Genomic DNA, 20,324 nt, shown 5'->3' with positions numbered 1-20,324 from the left:
GTTTGCCCAACAGTTTGCCAGTACCTATCTTAATGCAAACATATCCCGGCATACTTTTTCAAACTGATATTATCTTCAAAAGTATATACTTCATTTGCATCTCATGTTTATTTGAATAAAAACGAGACAAACAACTCTGACAAATTTGGTCAGCACTCACCAAATAATTATCAAATTTGACAATGCTGCATACATATTTACAAAAACTTTAAGAAATGACGTTCTGAAAGTTGAAATATTTATACCTTTACACATTTGTTTGATTTATTTTCTTACAAAAGTTTTCAAATGACGATGAAATATAACGAACTCAGAGTAATAAACAACGCCCGGCTTTGAAGTTATTAACCAATTAAAAAGATAAAAGACTGTGTCGCCCACATTGACGATGATCTGTTGAGTAAGGAGAATCCGAGTCAATGTCACGATTTTAAGTCAAACGAAAGAAAAGGTAGCACTACAGTTAACACAATGCTAAATTATTGACAGGTTTATTTTTGGCATTTTATTTACTGAACAGCACTACACTTACTTCCGTATATTGTCTTACTGGCTAACACCTTACGAGGTCTTACGACAATGTTTGAACTCAGGGAGCTTATAACAGGCATTTTACAGGTTACTATTTTTTTCCCACTGGAAACAGTGCTTGACAGAACAGGATCTAATGGGTGATGGTAAGAATATGGACTCCCCAGACAGTTAAAAAAAGATTGGGCGAGGACTTTGCGAAAGTACCAAAGCTGAGGGGTACATTGACAGTTCTAGTTGTCGAACTGGTTTGTCACTAAAACTAAATATGTGCAATCGTATTTTACAAGTTTTCTTAGTCATACCTTTAGCTAGCTCAGTGCAGGCCTTTAAATTCGATCTGACATTCTTCATGACTTCAAGATCATTTGCTTTGACTGGAACGTTTATAACTTCAAGACATCCAGCGTTTTCCAATAGAGTGTCAAACCATGATGGTTGAAGGTCAAAATAATCTTTGCCTAGATAAAAGATGAATCAATTTTTGTTTTAGTTATGATGGCAATGCTGAGAATTTCGTTTAAGCATAAAGATACCTGGGATTTTTAGCTTACCAAACCATAGTGAGTTAAATTGAGCGAGACACTTTTCTAAACCGCCGCATAAACCGTGATCTTGAGAAAGGAAGCAAGCTGACTCTTTTTAATTAAATTACCTCCTCCGAAAAAGGGTTGAAATTACTGGGTAAGTCACGAGTCTTTAATGCAGAAGAAATCGTCACAGTTTGAGCTTAAACAAAGTTGGAAGCAGGGATGTGTGTTCGTTTTGTAACGCCTCTAGCTATCTTGGAAAAGAAGTTCACCAGACGGGTTTGTCACTTTCAGAATACACTACTTCGTATAGATGTGGACTATCACTTATATAGAATGGTATTTTACAATTTTTCATCTTCATACCTTTAGCTGGCTCAGCTATGGGGGCCTTTGAGTTTGATTTAGCATTCTTCATGGCTTCAAGATCTTTTCCTTTAACTGGAACGTTTTCAACTTCAAGACATCCAGCATTTTGGGATAGAGTGTCAAACCATGACGGTTGAAGGTCAAAATAATCTTTGCCTAGATAAAAGATAAATTAAGTTTTGTTTTATGATTGCAATGTAGAGAATTTCGTTTCCACATAAAGATACCTAAGATTTTAGCTTACCGAACCAAAACTGAATTAATTTCAGGGAAACACTTTTTCTGAACCGCCGCAAAAACCGTGACCTTGAGCACTCGATAAAAGAACAAGCTAACTCTTCAATTAAAGCTACCTCCTCTGAAAAATGATTGATCTGAGTGGGTAAGTCACGAGTCTTGACTGCAGCAGAAATCATCACAGCCTGAGCTTGAACAAAGTTGGAAGCAGGGATATGCGTTCGTTTTTACGCCTTAAGCTTTCTAAGTTCAGCATAATACCAGAGGAATCTGTGTTATTTTTGTATGATGTAACACCTCATGAAGTTGCTCACTGAATTAGAGTCAGGCCAGTACATTGCAAAAGTACTAAAGCTGAAGGGTACATTGACAATTCTAATTGGCTTAAAAGGTTCTTCACGCTCAGAAGACACTACTTCGCACAGATGTGGACTATCACCTATATAGAATCGTATTTTAAAGTTTCCATCTACATACCTTTCTTCATGGCTTCAAGATCTTTTGCTTTAAGTGGAACGTTTTCAACCTGAAGACATCCAACGTTTTTTGATAAAGTGTCAAACCATGACGGTTGAAAATCAAAACAATCTTTGCCTAAATGAAAGATGATTAAAAAATCAAAGCTGATATATGGAAGAACATGTTATCAATTCTGAGTATCTAACTGTTTTGTGACTCTTAAGACTGCACTACTTTCGCGCAGGTGTGGACTGTAGAGGAATGGTAATTTACAAGTTTCCTTCTTCATACCTTTAGCTTGCTCAGTGAAGGCCCTTGAAGAGGATTTAACATTCCTTATGGTTTGAAGATCTTTTGCGCTAACTGGAAAGTTTTCAACTTTGAAACATCCACCGTTGTTGGATGCAGTGTCAAACCATGATTGTTGAAGGTCAAAGTAAGCTTTGCCTAGTTTAGAAAATAAAAAAAAAAGAAGCAGAAATAAAAATAAAAGTGCATAGAAGAACAGTTAATGAAATAAAAATATTTGTTTTTAGTAAAAGATGATGCAGACCCCTCTTTCCTCTCCAGCTACGTCCCATAACGCTTCCCTGGAACAAAAAATGAGTTCATAAAAAACAAGGCAGTCGTATCAACCGCGTTGTCACCACTCAGTTGATACGACGCCATCTAAATTTACATACTCACCATTAAATATTTGTGGTTTGCTCCGGGACTCTTCTACTTCCGTTTTATTCTTCTGGGTAGTAAAATTAAAGCCCCCCTCGAGCTCGGCAATGTTCTTCCTTGCCTCCTGTAGCTTTTTGTCTATTGATGCCATTTGCTTGACAAAATCAGATTGAGTTCTTTGCACAGTTTGTTTTAGCTGGGACAGTTTTCCTTTGAGATCAGCAATGTCTTTGTCTGTCCCGAAGAGAGTTTGTTTAAGAAAGGCGATCTGCTTCTCTTTAGCTGTTAAAAAACAAATGAATATTTTAAGTACTTAGAATATTAGATTGAACAAATTCAAGGTTTGAGTGATAAGGTAAACTGGGAAAACACAAGAAACGGAACTATTTATGACGGAACGAGAAGCAGTAGGGAGGGGGGAGGGGGTAAACGACTTATTATCAGTGGAGCATCGGAAACTCTTAGAAAAATGGCTCCCTAGTCCGCGCGCACTTTTCTTTTCATGCATGCGTTACCGCATAAAACTAACCGTTAATCTCAGTTTCAAGGTAGATGATCTTCTGTGTTAGTTGTTCCTTTTCTCTCGCAGACTGAAAAAAAATTTGCCAACATATTGATTTCTTAATTAACGAGAGCAAAAAAGCTGGGATACAAAGCACTATCAACTTTTTTATCCAGCTTGAAGATGGTGGAATGTCGAAGAGTGGCGTCATAATCTAAAAATTTCATTTGCGCGCGCTTTTTCATCTCTCCACGAAGAAAAAAATTTTCAAACTCATTTACCTGAACGCCTTAAATGCAGAAAAGTTCTAGTTGCGTTGAATGTTTCTCCAATGTTGGACGGACTTAAAATTGAGCTAATTTTGGAGGAACCGTTTTACAAGTCAAATCGGAACTAATTACGACCTATTTTCAAAGCTTATATATTGAATCAGGTAGTCTTGCGCGTTTGCCTTTAAAATCACTTGACCTTCCTTTTTTCTTGCTCCTTCGGATAACAAATTGTAACTTTTACAATAACTAAACCTACTTTTTAAGAAAAGAAAAAAGAAGTGTAATGATGAGAAACGCCCACCTCATTAGCCATAATCCGTGCCCCATGTGAGGCCTCTAAAGGCTCATGATAATTTTCAGCAGAACGATTTGTGACATTGACTTCTTCATCAAATATTCTCGCGGACCTGGATTTCCTCACAGACTCTTTTTCACCTGAGTTGTTTTTGTTCATTTTGTAACTGATGTCTTCATTCAAAGCATTCGATAAACTAGAAAAATGCATTCTCTTTCACGGTGCTATAGCATGAACTGAGCTCTTAGTGCGAAACAAAGTTTCGATTTGTTTATGACTAGTTGCATGGTAACGTGTTTATGCCGTCACTTTGTGGCATCACGCCGGATTTGAAGTATTAAGTCTGGGCACTAGAATTTTGTTGAAACCAACTATAGTTGGCCATTATAACGTTTTTATAATGTCAAATCGATAATGGATAACACGGGAAATATCAGCGGACAACGATGTACATAGAACCCTTCACAGCAGAATAATTGATGTCATTGAGCGGGTTTCCTTCGTCCAAAGGAAAATGTGCGAACATTTAGTACATTGTTTAAAGAATTCTTACTCCATGTCCAGAGTGCCAGCGATCACGAAGGTGAAAATACCGAAAACAAAATAACTCCAAAAGACTTTAGGGGTGATGGCTTTTACGACTAACGGTTTTTACGGTAATGTTTTGCGATTAACTTTTAATACGCCTAACGGTTAAAAATAACCTCCCCTCAAATTTAAGCCGAAATGTTAAATAAGCATCCGGGCGCCTATTCGAGGAAATAGGGTAACTGATTTAGTTTGAGCAGAAACTCAGAAATTACCCTTTGCATAGAACGAAAAGAATGCTGATATTTGTAGAAAGGAACAAATTCACGAGCGAAAACGAAATACGTGTTTTATCCTATGCTAGGGCCTGTTAACATGGAGGTGAGGGACCCCAGATAGGTGATGTAACCCGCCTAGCCGTGGTAGAAAAATGGCGCGCGTTTACATACAATCTCACAACCCCGGGTTGCCGGGGTGAAGTTTCTCAAGATTGTAGTCGCGCTTGCATTTAGTGAGTTAAGATGTCAGTTAATGGTGTCGTGAGGTAAAACGGTGCCGTTTATCTTTAAACGTTTATCAATTTTCATTTATTTCCTCTAACGTTTTCCCCAAAAGTCGACATGTTAACAGTTTCTGATGTACGACGTCTTCACTATGGCATAACGGTGCGATTAAGCCTCCTCTACACCTGCAGGAGAATTGCCGCTTTCTTCAGTAGGGTTCTATGCTTTGACACTCATCTGTCTCAAGAAAGGCCCCGTGGCCCAATAGATAAGGCATCTGACTTCGAATCAGGAGATTCCAGGTTCGAGTCCTGGTGGGGTCGCTGTTGTTTTGGCGAAATAATCTTTGTATCTTCTGAATTTCTTTCATCCTTTTAATCGCTTTCATGAAGTTATTAGTCTGGATAAGAAATAAAGTTATGTTTGGTAGAAGAACATCGCTACACGTGCTTTTCAAACAAGTTATTTGTCTTTGCATTCTGATTCCGGCTTCGAATTCTATAATATACGACATTGGTAATCCTTTGGTGAAATAATACCTCCACCGGAAATCCTTCCGTATCTACCATGGAAATTGGTTTAATTTATCACTGATCATTGATGATTTCTGTTCTCCTCAAAGAAGAGTCAAATCAATGTGATTATGTAGGATGATGAAAAGAAAATGAAGGAGACGTACTCTCACATATTCCAGAGGGAAAGACGTGATCCAGTGTTTATCTTAGAATTTCGCAATATCAAACAAAAGTCGAGCTTGTTGTCAGTGTTTACAGAAGTATTTTACTTTTTTTCTACGGTTAAATCATGCTCTGCTTATTTTATCCTTGTGCAGAGAATCGAGAAAAATCTAGTGGAAAAAAAAAAGAGAGAAACGTCTAGAACGAAAAATATAAATAAATATTTACTTTGGCATAACGGAGCGATTAAGCCTCCTCTACACCTGCAGGAGAATTGCTGCTTTCTTCAGTAGGGTTCTATGCTTTGACACTCATCTGTCTCAAGAAAGGCCCCGTGGCCCAACGGATAAGGCATCTGACTACGAATTAGGGGATTCCAGGTTCGAATCCTAGCGGAATCGCTGTTATTTTGACTCTTTTATCATTTTAATTGCCTTTCACCAGATACCACAGGTGAGGCATAGTTAAGTTTGCTGGAGTAGAATTGCTGCATTTGCTTTTAAAAAGATTTGAACGTTTATCTAATATTCTCCGGCTTCTATAATACAAGTCATCCTTTCGTGAAATGCAACCCCTCCCGGTGGAGTTATTATGCCTGTCACATTTGCTTGTTTTCCTAGGCTTCATTGCGGACTCTGGGGAAAAGTTTGACCCGGCATTTCAAACAGCGGGAGCGATTAAGATTTTTGGTTCAAATCTCATGTTTCTGAGAAAGCTGACAGGACGGAAAGACTGGAGTGAGGAAAATCTTGCATTTGGGATACAATCTTTTGAGTTATTTGTTTACACAAGAGAGCGGTGCTTTGAATGCAGTAGATCCTAGCAAGAAGTACCGCAGGTTGTAAAAGGTGTGATTCGTCAGAGCCCAGATTTCTCGGAGTTCTGGAAAATTTTGGCGATCAAGGCAACTGACAAAGGTACCCGTGAGCTATCGGTGCAATTTCTTGGGGATAATTTTTGGGTAAAAGGTTAAATCTCTTCTCGTCCTGGAAAAGATGGCGTTTGGGCAAGACGTCTATGGACAAATAGTTGAATATATTTGCAATATTCATTTAATAAGAGATTATAAATAGTTTGTAATCTCTTGCTTCTTACTGAAATTGAACCAGAATAAAAATAATAATTTCCAATGGTTCAATATCTAAACTGTATCACGATACGATAACATGCGAAATTCTCCAATATATAATGTCTCCAATATATAATGTCATCAGCTTCACCGTTACAGTTTCATACGAATTGTTGTTCTTATTGCACAACATTTTAAACGACTTGAATCACAAACAATTCAAACTTTTCCCTTCCGAGTAGTGATAAATCTCTTAGAAAAAACATTTTTCGTTCATTTGTAGATTTTTTTATAGAGTTTTGATTCAACACATAGCTACCTCTTCAATTTTAAAAAATCGAACCAGAATACCAACACAAATTCCCAAAATTTTTATGGTTCAACTGTCAGTTGATGTGTTAAGTTACTTAATAAACTTACAGTGTATTTAGGAACCTCAAGCAAACTAATAAGAGGGCTACGAAGACGTGGCAATACAAAAGATTACATGGGCAAAACAATAGCTTAGCGCGTGCATTTTAGAACTTTGTACATTTCTAAGCCGTCGTTTCTATGACCACAACGTGAAATAAACAAGGTTTGCATGGTCTGAGAAAAGAACCGATGTGGGAATTATTTCAGTTTCCATTTGGAACTCAATGCTTAACGGATAAGGCATCTGACTACGAATCAGGGGATTCCAGGTTCAAATCCTGGCGGGGTCGCTGTTATTTTGAGTCAATAAACTTTGTATCCAATGGATTTCTTTTATCATTTAAATCGCCTTTCACCAAGTTATGAGGCCAGATACCACATATGGGGCGTAGTTATGTTTGCTACCGTAGCATTGCTGCATTTGTTATCAAAAAGTATTGAATGTTTATCGAATTTTCTCCGGCTTCTATGATGAAAGTCACCTTTAGTAAAATGCAGCCAACCCCGGTTGAGCTATGATGCTTCTTACATTTGCTCTTTTTCCCAATTGAATTGGAAGTCAACTTAGCTTAAACCTCAACACAAGTGAAAACTAGAGTATTCCTGCTTATTTTCTCCTGTAGATGCAGCAAGCCATGATATCAGCTCGGAAAGTGTGCTTTGTTACTGGTATGCTTGCTGAATTGCAAGGAGCTAACGTATTAGTTTCGTCGTGATATGCCAAGGGATCAGCTATCTGGAAAGTATTTCAAGATTCTGGTTTTTTTCATCACTTTAATGATTACATGCAGGCAGGATTGGTAGACTCAAAGTTCGGTCACCAACTTAACAAAACTGAGACAAAATTACAGAGGCAAGATACCCATTGGTTAAACGTATTCATAAGTGAAAACATGCTAAAAATGGACGCAGCAGTCTGTCACATAGCATGCGATTTAGAGCGCTTTGCGATGGAAAGTCTTAAAACCAAAACCAAAGTTATCCAGGCAGCCAATCAGACGAAAGGAGAAAACCTTTAAGAGCCAATGAGCACTCAAAATAAAAGCAATCAAACGGCCTAAAGTGCGGGGAAAACGCGGACGACCATTTCGTGATTGGTTTTTAGTTTTGCGTCTGATTGGTTGAGAGAATGGTGGAAGTTCCCAGGACCAATCACAAAGCGATGTCGGATTACTTTCGACACCCAGCCGTAAAAGGTAAATACTATTGCTTTAATACGTTAAATACGATACGTTAGCTGTCCAGTTGGTGCTGAAAACCAATTACGTTCTACAATTTGATATCGATTTGATTACAGATGAGGACATTAAGTTAAACCCAAAGGTAACCCTTTGTGCGCATGTCCTTTCTTATCACAGAGACATTGCAGAGACGTGCTGATTATTGGAGTAAAAATTGCCGAACTCAGAGGACCAAACCACTTCATGCAAGGTTATGCTCTAGCTAGCAATAGTCATGCTAAGTTATGCTCTCATTTCGGTGTCTGGTTGGAGGAAAAAGTGTTGATATTCAGCGTACTCTGTGTTCTTTTTGTTTTCAGTCGCTTCAATCACATTTGTGAACAGACAACATTTACATAGATGAGATTATCTCCATCAGCAAGAAGTTTGCCCAAAAGTTTGCCGGTACCTATCATAATGCAAGCATATCCCGGCATACTTTTTCAAACTGATATTATCTTCGAAACTATACACTTCATTTGCATCTCATGTTTATTTGAATAAAAACGAGACAAACAACTTTGAAAAATTTGGTCAGCATTCACCAAATAATTATCAAATATGACAATGCTGCATACATATTTACAAAAGCTTTAAGAAGTGATCTTCTGAAAATTGAGATCTTTATACCTTTACAAAGGTTTTCAAAAGGCGATGAAATATAACGAACTCAAAGTGATTAACAACGCCGGGCTTTGAAGTTATTAAACAATTAAAAAGATAAAAGACTGTGTCGCCCGCATTAACGATGATCTGTTGAATACAAAAGAGAATCCGAGTCAATGTCACGATTTTAAGTCAAACGAAAGAAAAGGTAGTACTACAGTTAACACAATGCTAAATTATTGACAAGTTTATTTTTTGGCATTTGATTTACTGAACAGCACTACGCTTACTTCAGTACATTGTCCTACTGGCTAACACCTTTTGAGGTCTTACGACAATGTTTGAACTCAGGGAGCTTATAACAAGCATTTTACAGTTTATTATTTTTTTCCCACTGGAAACAGTGCTTGCCAGAACAGGATCTGATGGGTGATGGTAAGAATATGGACTCCCCAGACAGTTAAAAAAAGATTGGGCTAGGACTTTGCGAAAGTACCAAAGCTGAGGGGTACATTGACAGTTCTAGTTGTCTAACTGGTTTGTCACTAAAACTAAATATGTGCAATCGTATTTTACAAGTTTTCTTATTCATACCTTTAGCTAGCTCAGTGAGCGAGACACTTTTCTAAACCGCCAAGCTAACTCTTTTTAATCAAATTACCTCCTCCGAAAAAGGGTTGATCTGACTGGATAAGTCACGAGTCTTTAATGCAGAAGAAATCGTCACAGTTTGAGCTTAAACAAAGTTGGAAGCAGGGATGTGTGTTCGTTTGGTAACGCCTCTAGCTATCTTGGAAAAGAAGTTCACCTTAATACCAGACGGGTTTGTCACTTTCAGAATACACTACTTCGTATAGATGTGGAGTATCACTTATATAGAATGGTATTTTAAAATTTTCCATCTTCATACCTTTAGCTGGCTCAGCTGTAGGGGCCTTTGAATTTGATTTAACATTCTTCATGGCTTCAAGATCTCTTCCTTTAACTGGAACGTTTTCAACTTGAAGACATCCAGCGTTTTTGGGATAGAGTGTCAAACCATGACGGTTGAAGGTCAAAATAATCTTTGCCTAGATAAAAGATAAATTAAGTTTTGTTTTATGATTGCAATGTAGAGAATTTCGTTTCCACATAAAGATACCTAAGATTTTAGCCTACCGAACCAAAAGTGAATTAATTTCAGCGAAACACTTTTCTAAACCGCCGCAAAAACCGTGACCTTGAGCACTCGATAAAGGAACAAGCTAAGTCTTCAATTAAAGCTACCTCCTCTGAAAAATGATTGATCTGAGTGGGTAAGTCACGAGTCTTGACTGCAGCAGAAATCATCACAGTCTGAGCTTGAACAAAGTTGGAAGCAGGGATATGCGTTCGTTTTTACGCCTTTAGCTTTCTTGGAAAATAAGTTCAGCATAATACCAGAGGAATCTGTGTTATTTTTGTATGATGTAACACCTCATGAAGTTGCTCACTGAATTAGAGTCAGGCGAGTACATTGCAAATGTGCTAAAGCTGAAGGGTACATTGACAATTCTAATTGGCTTAATAGGTTCTTCACGCTCAGAAGACACTACTTCGCACAGATGTGGACTAAGTGTCAAACCATGATGGTTGATGGTCAAAATAATCTTTGCCTAGATAAAAGATAATTAAAAAATCAAAGCCGATGTATGGAAGAACATGTTATCAATCGTAGGTATCTAGCTGTTTGTGACTCATAAGACTACACTGCTTTTGCGCAGATGTGGACTGTAGAAGAATCGTATTTTACTAGTTTCCTTCTCCAAACCTGTAGCTCGCTCAGTGGAGGCCCTTGAAGTTGATTTAACATTCCTCATGGTTTCAAGGTCTTTCGCTGTAACTGGAAAGTTTTCAACTTGAAACATCCACCGTTACTCGATGGAGTGTCAAACCATGATGTTTGAAGGTCAAAGTAAACTTTGCCTGGTTGAGAAAAAAAGGAAAGAAAAAGAAGAGATGAAAATCAAAGTGAAGAACTCTCAATAAAGTCAAAAGATTATAAAAAAGTTGTAAGGATAAAGTCTTTCTTCTTGTCTTAAGGATGGAAAATGGTATTTTCAAGTTGTGCCCATTGTAAAATGGCCAACGTTCTTTTAAATCAGGCCCGTAAATGACCGTTTCGTCGCTTTTGAGTATGTTTTTATCTTCCCTAGCTTGTGAAAGAACCGATTTATTTTCAATGAAAGGTGATGCAAAACCCTCTTTCCTCTGCTACTACGTTCCCTAACGCTTCCCTAGACCATAAAATGAGTTCATAAAGACAAGGCAGTCGAATCAACCGCGTTGTCACCACTCAGTTGATTCGACGCCATCCCACTTTACATACTCACAATTAAATGTTTGTGATTTGCTTCGGGAATCTTCTGCCTCTGTTTTATTCTTCTTGACAGGAAAATTAAGGCCACACTCGAGCTCATCAATGTTCTTCCTTACCTGCTGTAGCTTTTCATCTATTGATGCAATGTGCTTGACAAAATCAGATTGAGTTCTTTGCACAGTTTGTTTTAGCTGTCTCTCCCAAAGAGAGTTTGCTTTAAAAAGGCGATCTCCTTCTCTTTAGCTGTTAAAACACATACGAATATTTCAAGTACTTAAAAGAAAAGATTGTATAAATGCAAGATTGAACAGATTCAAGGTCTACATAAAACACAAAAACCCGAACTATTTATGACGGAACGAGAAGCAGTGGGGAGGGGGGAGGGGGGAGGGGGGAGGGGGTAAACGACTGGACAACGGTGTTATCAGTTGAGCATCGGCAACTCTTGGTAAAATGGCTCCCTAGTCCGCGCGCACTTTTCTTTTCATGCATGCGTGGCCACATAAAACTAACCGTTAATTTCTGTTTCAAGGTAGATCATCCTTTACGGATAACGATTAGGTCCTTTCCATCGTTTAAGAGAAAATTTTTACGATGAATTTTTTTACGACCAACAGTTAAAACTCGTCAATGTCATACGCCTAACAGCTAATTTTCTTTTTTGTTTTACTTCGATTAAGTGCCTTCCTTCTGATAATTTCTCCTCGTTTTTCAAGCCGAAATTTTGAATAGGCATTCGGGTGCCGATTCGAGGAAATGCAGTGACTGATCGAGTTTGAGCAAAAGCTCAGAAATGACCCTTTGCATAGAACGAAAAGAATGCCAATATTTGTAGGTACGTCTTTCATCCTATTTTAGGGCCTGTTTACATGGAGGTAGGGGACCCCAGATAGGTGATGTAACACTGCTAGCCGTGGTCGAAAAATAGCTCCCATTTGCATACAATCTTTCAACCCCGGGATGCTGGGATTAAAAGTCTCGAGGTGGTAGTTGCGCTTGCATTTCGGGAGTTAATAAGTCATTTAACGGCGACTTGTGGTAAAACGTTGCCGAAAAAACAATTTATTTTCTTCTAAGACTCTCCCCAAAAACTCGACGCGTCTTCATTTCACGAACAAATTCATTCAACACTACCAGGGCTAGTAGATTAGTAAATCTTTTTTACTTAAAGCTAAAATGGGATTATGGTTCAGTCTTTCCCTTTGACACAAGTGAAATTTTGCGAAAGTGAACTGAATATTTCTTCGAAGCGATTAAGCCTTCTGTACACCTACAGGGGAATTACCGCGTTCTTTAGCAACCACTTCTTTTGTAAGCTCAGTGAGTTTAAATTCTAGTGTTTTTCGGCTTCTTTAAACGCTACCAACTACCAACGATATGTTTTGGTATTTACTTCTGTTACCCTTGGTAAAATTCTACAACGCTCTGGTGACATTTCTAGTGTTGTTTGTGCATGCAAATGGACTATGGCCTCTACAGCTTAATGCCTCTTGTTGTACTGGAATGCGTAGGTCGTAAAATTACAGAGAAAGCCTTAAGCTTCCTTGCCTTTAGCGTCGGATTTGCATCGTGTACTGGACAGTATTGCATGGACCAGTCATCATAGGTAAGTAGTACTTTGCGGGTAAGAATAATTTTTAGTTGATTGCTAGCCTTTGTTATTCAGAGCGCTGTAGAATGCGCGCTTCTCCGCCCGATAGAAGATTTGAGACGGGTCGGGGGAGGGTCGATGACAGGTTTATTTTGCCTATGTTATGTTCTTTCATCAGATTTTAATGCAATTTTCAAGAGTGTGTCCGAAGTAATTGACAGGAGTACCTTGGTTTTTCCCCACTTTTCTTCAAGATTAGTCTAGAGTACTTGTGCCACAATCTCAACCAATCAGATATAAACTAAAACTAAGTCACTTGTGTTTTCCTGCATACTTGCGGCTAGTTACGGGAATAACTTTGAAGTCCCATTGGTAGCTTCTGATATTTGCTTTTGGTCTGATTAAAAATTTTGTTTACTATGGTATTGGTTCACGACCCTCGATCAAAAAGTACTTATCACGCTAATGCTCATGTCTCCCTGGATCTGTATTTGAAAATTCCACACAGTGAGAGAGAAGGGAAGTCAATATCAAATTTTGCCGTAAAGCTCCTACAGGCCATATGGGATATGTGGAAGAGAACGTTATTTATTATTTACATGTAACTAGTGTTCACATATTATTTGATGATGTAAAACGTCATTTACTGACCCTATTAAGGCCCCACTACAAGTAAGTCCATTCTGCATTAATCCACTTCATTTTCAAGTTTGTAAGTAAGTTGCCTGGCCTTTTCAAGTTCATCAGGATCTGCCAGGTATCCTCTGTTCTCAACACTTGTGTAATATTCCATTAACTTTGTATTAGGACGAGCTCTTCTTGGAATCCTCTTCCCTTCAAACTTTTCTGGTTTAAGTAACAAACGAAGGCCCAGTTTGTTGTAATAAGCACATGTGATTTTTCCACCCTGTTGTTCAATGGCTTTTATAGCAGTTTTTGATGCTTTTCTAACCTCGATATCAACTTTAGCTTGGAACCAAGTTGTACCCTGCCAGATAAAAACAAGTTTTGTGTCAAAAAGTACTTTTATTTCCTTGCATTTCCTTTGCAGCATTCAAATATCTTACTAGCTCTCACTTGATGGCACTTTAAGCTCTGGGCCAAGTTGTTCAAAGGCTGATTAGTGATAACCCAGGGTTAAATTTTAATCCAGGTTTCTATATTTCTCTGTTCAAAAGCCGTTTTGGAATAATTTTACCCATTGTTTTTAGAGCATTCAATTATTAAATTGTAGTCAAAAAGAAATAAACTGAATTTGCTCTTCAAGCTTTCAGATCTGAAATCAAATTTCACTCTAACCTCAAGTTATCTTAACCCAGCTTTGAACAACTCGGCCCTGGTCAAAAACGTACCAATCATAATTCTTGGAGAGTGAAATAGATTCTTGAGATAGGAAAGAGGAAGGCATCACTTGTCTAAAGAAAATTCTACTAATCCTGCTGCAATCAAAATGCATCATTTTCATAAAAGTAGAGCAGCTGAACTTCTTACCCCTCCCAGCAATACAACCCCATCCTTTATTCTTCCTCCAGTAACTCCTGATCTCCAAAGATGATACATAGTAATGGGTGCATTGGGGTTGAGACGGCCACTGTCTATGAAGAACTGAAGGCGGTTTAAGTTCAGAGGTCTAATGCATTTTGTATCTGAAAGTCAAAATAGGACAAAGACAATAAATTAACTTTACTTTCAAATATCTAATTCCCCCCACTAGCTGCTGCACATTTCGTTGTTAATTAGTCATGAGAATTTGGTGCTAGATCAAGATAACAACTTAAACTCATAAGTTTGAGTATTCTCATCAGCTGTTTGCTAAATAATGTATAGATATTGTAGGGAGAAGCTACAGGTTAATCACTTCTTGGAGTTAAAGGGTTAACAGATAGATATTAAATAAATGAAATATTACAAATTCTCCCTCTTTTAAAGCATGATACCAAAGCATACAGTGAAGTCATTTTTCCACATGTCACTTGTGACTTGATGTAAATAACATTTTGGTAATCAAGAGATATATACTTAGATACTAGACAGATAAATACTTAGATATATACCTTTATATAGACAGATTGATAGATTGGTCGATAGATAGATAGATAGATAGATAGATAGATAGATAGATAGTGTATCAAAATATTCAAAATTTGCATCTTCTTAAGACTGAATTGCATGAAATTTATAAAAAGTTCAAGTTATAACATAAAAATTCCATGAAGTATAAAACGAACATAAAAAACTTTGTATAAACATTGTAGCAATTGGACATGGATGGAATAAATGTGCTTGTGAAACAATTAGTGCACTTTTTTGGTAACATAAAATTATTCTGGTTTCTAAGCTGTATCTACCTATGAAATTGAATGTTCTTGGGTAGTAGCAGATGATGGAGTTTAGGCGCAGTATTAGATATGACTGAGTTAAAGAGTTAATTTATGACATTGTTCTTTGTGCCTATCTTTCAAAGATCTGATGTTATACAATGCTAGATTTTCAATTATATCATTCACTATTATCAGAAGAAGGGTTTTCTATGAAATTCTTGTTACCTCATCTACCCATATCACAGCTGTTTGGAAGCTACAATGTGGATAAAAAAATACATAAAAGGAGAACTTCCCTCATATCTTTGTGAGTTGATGAAGTAATAATTCTGCTTGCTGACATTTTGTGTAGAAGATCACCAAATTCTGTAGCCCTATACACCCTAACATCAGTATACATATTCTCAATACTGTTCCCTATACATTTCCTAAGGTGCTGACGAGGAGAATTTGTTTAGCTATTAAGAACATTTTTAGTTGTTGATGATTTCCTTTATTCTCAGGACCTTTCTGTTTAATTCAGGGGTTATGTTGCATGTACTGTAGAAAGTAGATGTTAGTCACTCTTAGGGGGTCAAAAGCTTAATTAAGCAAAAAAAATCTCTCACTGCAATTCCCAAAAATCATTTAACCTCTATTTTGGAAATATATAATGTTTACACGTACATGTTTTTGAAGCCATGCTTTGGGACACGAAGATAAAGAGGTGTTTGGCCTCCTTCAAATCCAAGCCTAGGTTTTGTGTTTCGTTGACCCTGTCCTTTGTGGCCCCGTCCAGAAGTCTTTCCACGTCCAGATCCTCTACCACATCCTTTACGGTGTTGCTGTTTGATTGAATATGTTGCATGTACAAGAAAGGAGAAATTAGTAATGCATCCTAAGTTCAATATACAAATATCTTATAGTGTTCTCCGTATATTTCCAATGGCGCTGTCGCGGAAAATTTTCCAACAATCAAGAGCTTCTTTAGTTGGTGATCGTTTCTCCTTTTCTCGTGACCTTAGTTTGTGATGCTAGTCACTCTTTGGGATTAAGGGGTTAATTAAAATTGGATATTTTGTGGCTGCATGAGAAGTCCATGTAGAGAGCATTCTGACAGAGGTCTTGAAAATGTTGCCTAACCCTTGCGAAATGGCTTTTGGAATTCCTAGGAATTCCTAGGATTTTCCCAGGAATTCCTAGGAATAAAGGTGTGAATTTTCACGGTAAATTCGGACTGGGAATTCCTAGGAATTCCTAGGAATTCCCAACCATAACAACTCTGGTTCTAAAAACCCAGAAATTCCTAGAAATTCCCAGAAATTCCCAGAAATTCCAAGTTTATAGCCAACAGGACTTGGAATTCCTAGGAATTCCTAGGAATTCCAACTCAGAGAACCAATGACTTTCCCTGAAAAGCTGTAAATCTAAAAAATTTCTAGGAATTTCTGGGAATTTCTGGGAATTTTTGGGAATGTTTAAGAATTACTGGGAATTTTAAGCAAAAATTTGAGGCTAATGATATAAAATAAATACTTTAAATTAAAAAAAACCCAGCTAAAATTCAAGTATTCAATGAAATTTATTTAGAAGCTTAATTAAGGCTTACATGTAAAATATTTTTGATTAAATAACATCAATGTGTGGTAATATTAGGATGGAATTTGATTTATTTTTCTTTTCTTGAAAACTTCATACGGATTAATCCTCAATTACAGCTATTCATATAAAATAGTTCTAATCAATCATTAAATTTGGTTTGACACAAATTGTGAATAAAATCTGTTGATTCTTTTCCATAAAATACAATATCTTAAGTTATATTTGAAAACCAAGCACTCTTGGGAGTGAAGGGGCTAATTACAGACAAATAAAATTGATTTTTTGATTAAAATCTTGTTGTAACTGTAACAATAAATTAGAATGAAGTTATCCTAAACTGCAAACTTAGCTGCTGTTTGTACTGTTTGTATTTTTTTTCCTGGGCTCACAATGAGTTGGCCTTGAATGAGGTTGTCAACAAGAACCTTGACCATTTTGTATCTGGATTCCTTGACATCTGAATTTGGAAAAAAATAATATATTAAAATATGTATATTTAAAGCTCAGACCAGGCTTTTAAGATGGCTATGAGGAAAAGGGCATTCATTGGATTCTCAAATTGAGAAATCTCTGTTATATTGAGTGACTTTTATATTGGAGTTAGTACATCTCTCTCATGGATTTTACTAAAAAAGGGCTGAATACATTATTTTGTTTTTACCAAGGAGGGCTTCTTTATGTACTAAGGTTTGTTTAATAACAGTTCCTATTATGAATCTTGAATGTTCCCAAACGTGACTAGAGGAATCTTGAAACCTTGATAGGTTTATTTCATTGTAAAGCATAAGCTTAAGAAACTGCGGCATGCAAGTGACCGATTCGATTCTCAGAATTATTCTAGTTTCAGTTGCGCCGAGCGTTACGTAAGCTTAATTCAACCCGCTACATCTATTCTTTTATAAGATTTTGATCACGTAACGAATATCGCAATTTTTACTCACCACAAACTTTCAAAATCGTAGCTTTACAGATGGCCACTCGACCCTTGTTTGTACCAGTCAATATGTCAACTGTTGTCCCTTCTTTTAACTCCACGGCGCCAACGACTTTCTTTTCTTTTACAACACTCACGCTATTCTCGTTTTCCCATTGAACCACAATAAAAGCTATCTTTAGAAATGTTATATTAAGCAAAACAGTTGAGAAAAGCGATCAACCGATCCAAAGTACATTCAAAGATGAGCGCCAAATGGAGTCTTCTTTGTTTCCGATCACGGGCATGATCACGTGGATCTTTTAGGACTTGTAATTGGCTAGCAAAGTGAATCCGCTGGCTTGCCGATTGCAGTGTTAAGAGAAGCGCCTAACTTTATTCTGACTTCTCCGACTGGTTCTCTGCTTCTAGAAGATGGATAGCTTGGTGATACAAATAAAGATGTGAGCTCACTCTATGTAGAAATAATCGAAAAGAATCGATCGTATTACAAATGCACGATTTGTGGCCGAAAGTTGTCGAGGAAACAAAGACTCGAAACTCACTTGAGTTGTGTTAATGGCCAAAGTGAGAAATAACACAAGCCAATCACAGTTTTGAATGCGACTACAAATCGTCTTTTACCCTCATACTTATAAAAGAAGGATACCACATTCGGAAGTATAAGAGATACATAGATGATCCCAGTGTACCAGTACCTAAATCTACAAAGCTTGACCGTAGCAAGCGTTCAGCAACACGTTCCAACACCGCCATCTCGATTCCTCAGTCAGTCGTTTCCAATGAACTTAAAGCAGTATTGACAACAGAGTAGAGTGCGTCTTACAAAGGAGAAACATTTGTACAAGAGACAGGAGTAGCTATATGCGATTACAGAGGTGCATTGGAACAAATAGTTATGCACTGCCCGAAGTATAAAACAATCTTGTTGATAGCTGACAGACAGAGAAGAACAACAAGTAAACTTAAGAGCTGTTATTATTGAAGTGTGACTATCACTTTTCATTTTTATATAAAGAAGGACTTGTAATTTGCACCAAAAATAAAAAGATGTAATATTTTTTTGGGAGATCCAGTGATTGGGACATTTAAGAAATTAAGTTATGAAAGGAAACTTGGTTGGTACTTCTCACTACTGACAAGTCTTGTTGACAAATATTTTCAGATCAGAGTTTCAAATAAAGTAAATTGAAGATGTCATATAAAAGGTGTTTTTCCTCTAAGGGAACATTGACTACCTCTGTCTTGTCTGCATGCCAAATGTTTGCAAAGTGTGTGGATGATCCACAAGTATTGGAACATATACAAAACATTTTTGTAAGAGTTCCAATACTTGTGGATCATCCACACACTTTGCAAACATTTGGCATGCAGACAAGACAGAGGTAGTCAATGTTCCCCTTTTCTTACAAAAATGTTTTGTAAGAATAAAAACAGCAAAACAAATTACAGCAATTAGTCATGAAAATAGAGCAAAAAACTGAAAAAAAAAGCAGCAACAACAATCATGAAAAAGAAAGATTAATTAGGTGTTGAATTTGTTTGTCTAAGGCATGAAATTTCTACTAAAAGTATTGTCAACAAAAAGTCTCTGACAGCGTTTGAGGCAACTGAGCTTGACTGTTCCAAGGTTTTCTAACAAAGGCAACCAGTAATGTAGGTTAGGGAAGTAAGATAACAATGTAATTATTGTTAATTATTGTGGAAGTTGGCAATTTCCATTTAACATAACTGACAGCTGGTTCATGAGAAAATCCATATTAATGTCAAGATTTACTAAAACTTAGTTTGAGTAATAAATTTCATGATCTTTAAGTTATAAACATGTACATGTATGTATATCTCTTGGTAAGTTTTGTATAGCATACCTTTTATTGAGCCAAAGTTTTAAGCCTCTGAAATTACTCTTTTTCTTAAAACCTTCACATTCAAGGTATTGAGAATTTCTTAGAATTTATGTGGACCTCAGGGTATTAAAATTGCCTCAAATTCAATTCCCAGAAATTCCCAAGAGTTCCACACTTCGTAAATTATAGGTAGTTTGTAAAGCTGAGAATTCCTAGGAATTCCTAGGGATTCCAAGTCCTCACAAAACTGGAGTCTTCCTTTCCCAGAAATTCCCAGTAATTCCAAGCTTTTTAAATCAGAGTTAATTTGCATAGTTGGGAATTTTTGAGAATTCCTAGGAATTCCTAGGAATTCCTAGGAATTTTTAGGAATTCCTAGGAATTCCCAGAAATTCCCAGAAAACTGGGAATTCAGTTTGCAAGGGTCATTTGCATAATTGGGAATTTTTGAGAATTCCTAGGAATTCCTAGGAATTCCCAGAAAACTGGGAATTCAGTTCGCAAGGGAAGGGTGCAAGCTGCGCAAAGGTGCTACACGAATATTGTACATCGATCACCTGACACAACCATGATATGTACTATACTACTCTTGAAGCGGCAAGTGCTTTTTATTTCACCCAGGACGGACATGTGGGCTAGTATGTCGTGTCTGATCATTTTGTAATACTACAGTATTCTAAAAGATTCTATTTCCAGCTATAGAAAAGTACCTACCGCTTTGAATGCTTCAGGTAAATCTCTTATGTTGTTCAAAGCTACGCGAGGATATTGCCTCAAAGCTGTTAGATTCTTCTTAATGTGACAAATCGCCATGTTGGCCGTCATGTTGTT

At 37.1% G+C, this 20,324-nt stretch overlaps 2 protein-coding genes, 1 long non-coding RNA gene and 1 other non-coding gene across 4 annotated transcripts; 1 reads left to right on the top strand and 3 right to left on the bottom strand.

Moving 5' to 3' along the window:
• Positions 1 to 290: 290 nt before the first annotated feature.
• On the bottom strand, positions 291 to 4,074 carry LOC131791584 (uncharacterized). Its single transcript, XM_066162617.1, has 6 exons — positions 3,871 to 4,074; positions 3,325 to 3,385; positions 2,814 to 3,077; positions 2,418 to 2,573; positions 1,430 to 1,586; positions 291 to 696 (listed from the first exon to the last, which is right to left on the bottom strand). Exons 1-6 carry the CDS (start codon positions 4,072 to 4,074, stop codon positions 510 to 512), a joined length of 1,029 nt encoding a protein of 342 aa, XP_066018714.1. The 3' UTR covers positions 291 to 509.
• A 1,071-nt stretch (positions 4,075 to 5,145) lies between these two features.
• Positions 5,146 to 5,218, top strand: Trnar-ucg (transfer RNA arginine (anticodon UCG)). Its single transcript has one exon. It is a non-coding gene; the product is annotated as a tRNA-Arg (tRNA).
• Positions 5,219 to 8,861: 3,643 nt separating this feature from the next.
• On the bottom strand, positions 8,862 to 11,531 carry LOC136279127 (uncharacterized). Its single transcript, XR_010716734.1, has 3 exons — positions 10,671 to 11,531; positions 9,792 to 9,951; positions 8,862 to 9,028 (listed from the first exon to the last, which is right to left on the bottom strand). It is a non-coding gene; the product is annotated as an uncharacterized lncRNA (long non-coding RNA).
• Positions 11,532 to 13,373: 1,842 nt separating this feature from the next.
• On the bottom strand, positions 13,374 to 20,319 carry LOC136279126 (large ribosomal subunit protein uL15-like). Its single transcript, XM_066162606.1, is given in 5 exon segments — positions 13,374 to 13,798; positions 14,302 to 14,443; positions 14,445 to 14,456; positions 15,798 to 15,955; positions 20,208 to 20,319. Coding segments are annotated over 5 exon segments (723 nt in total). The 5' UTR covers position 20,319; the 3' UTR covers positions 13,374 to 13,498.
• Positions 20,320 to 20,324: the final 5 nt, after the last annotated feature.

Source organism: Pocillopora verrucosa, chromosome 2 (assembly GCF_036669915.1).
Source record: "Pocillopora verrucosa isolate sample1 chromosome 2, ASM3666991v2, whole genome shotgun sequence".
NCBI lineage: Eukaryota > Metazoa > Cnidaria > Anthozoa > Scleractinia > Pocilloporidae > Pocillopora > Pocillopora verrucosa.
The sequence above is the reverse complement of the archived record's forward strand: the minus strand, read 5'-3'. Positions and strand labels throughout refer to the sequence as shown.

Coding starts and splice junctions, on each gene's coding strand:
- LOC131791584 (XM_066162617.1), bottom strand. CDS start 4,074: ATGCATTTTTCTAGTTTATCGAATGCTTTGAATGAAGACATCAGTTAC. Junction 3,386..3,870: donor CACGGATTATGGCTAATGAG/GTGGGCGTTTCT, acceptor ATTTTTTTTCAG/TCTGCGAGAGAAAAGGAACA. Junction 697..1,429: donor CCCATAGCTGAGCCAGCTAA/AGGTATGAAGAT, acceptor TTTTAACTGTCT/GGGGAGTCCATATTCTTACC.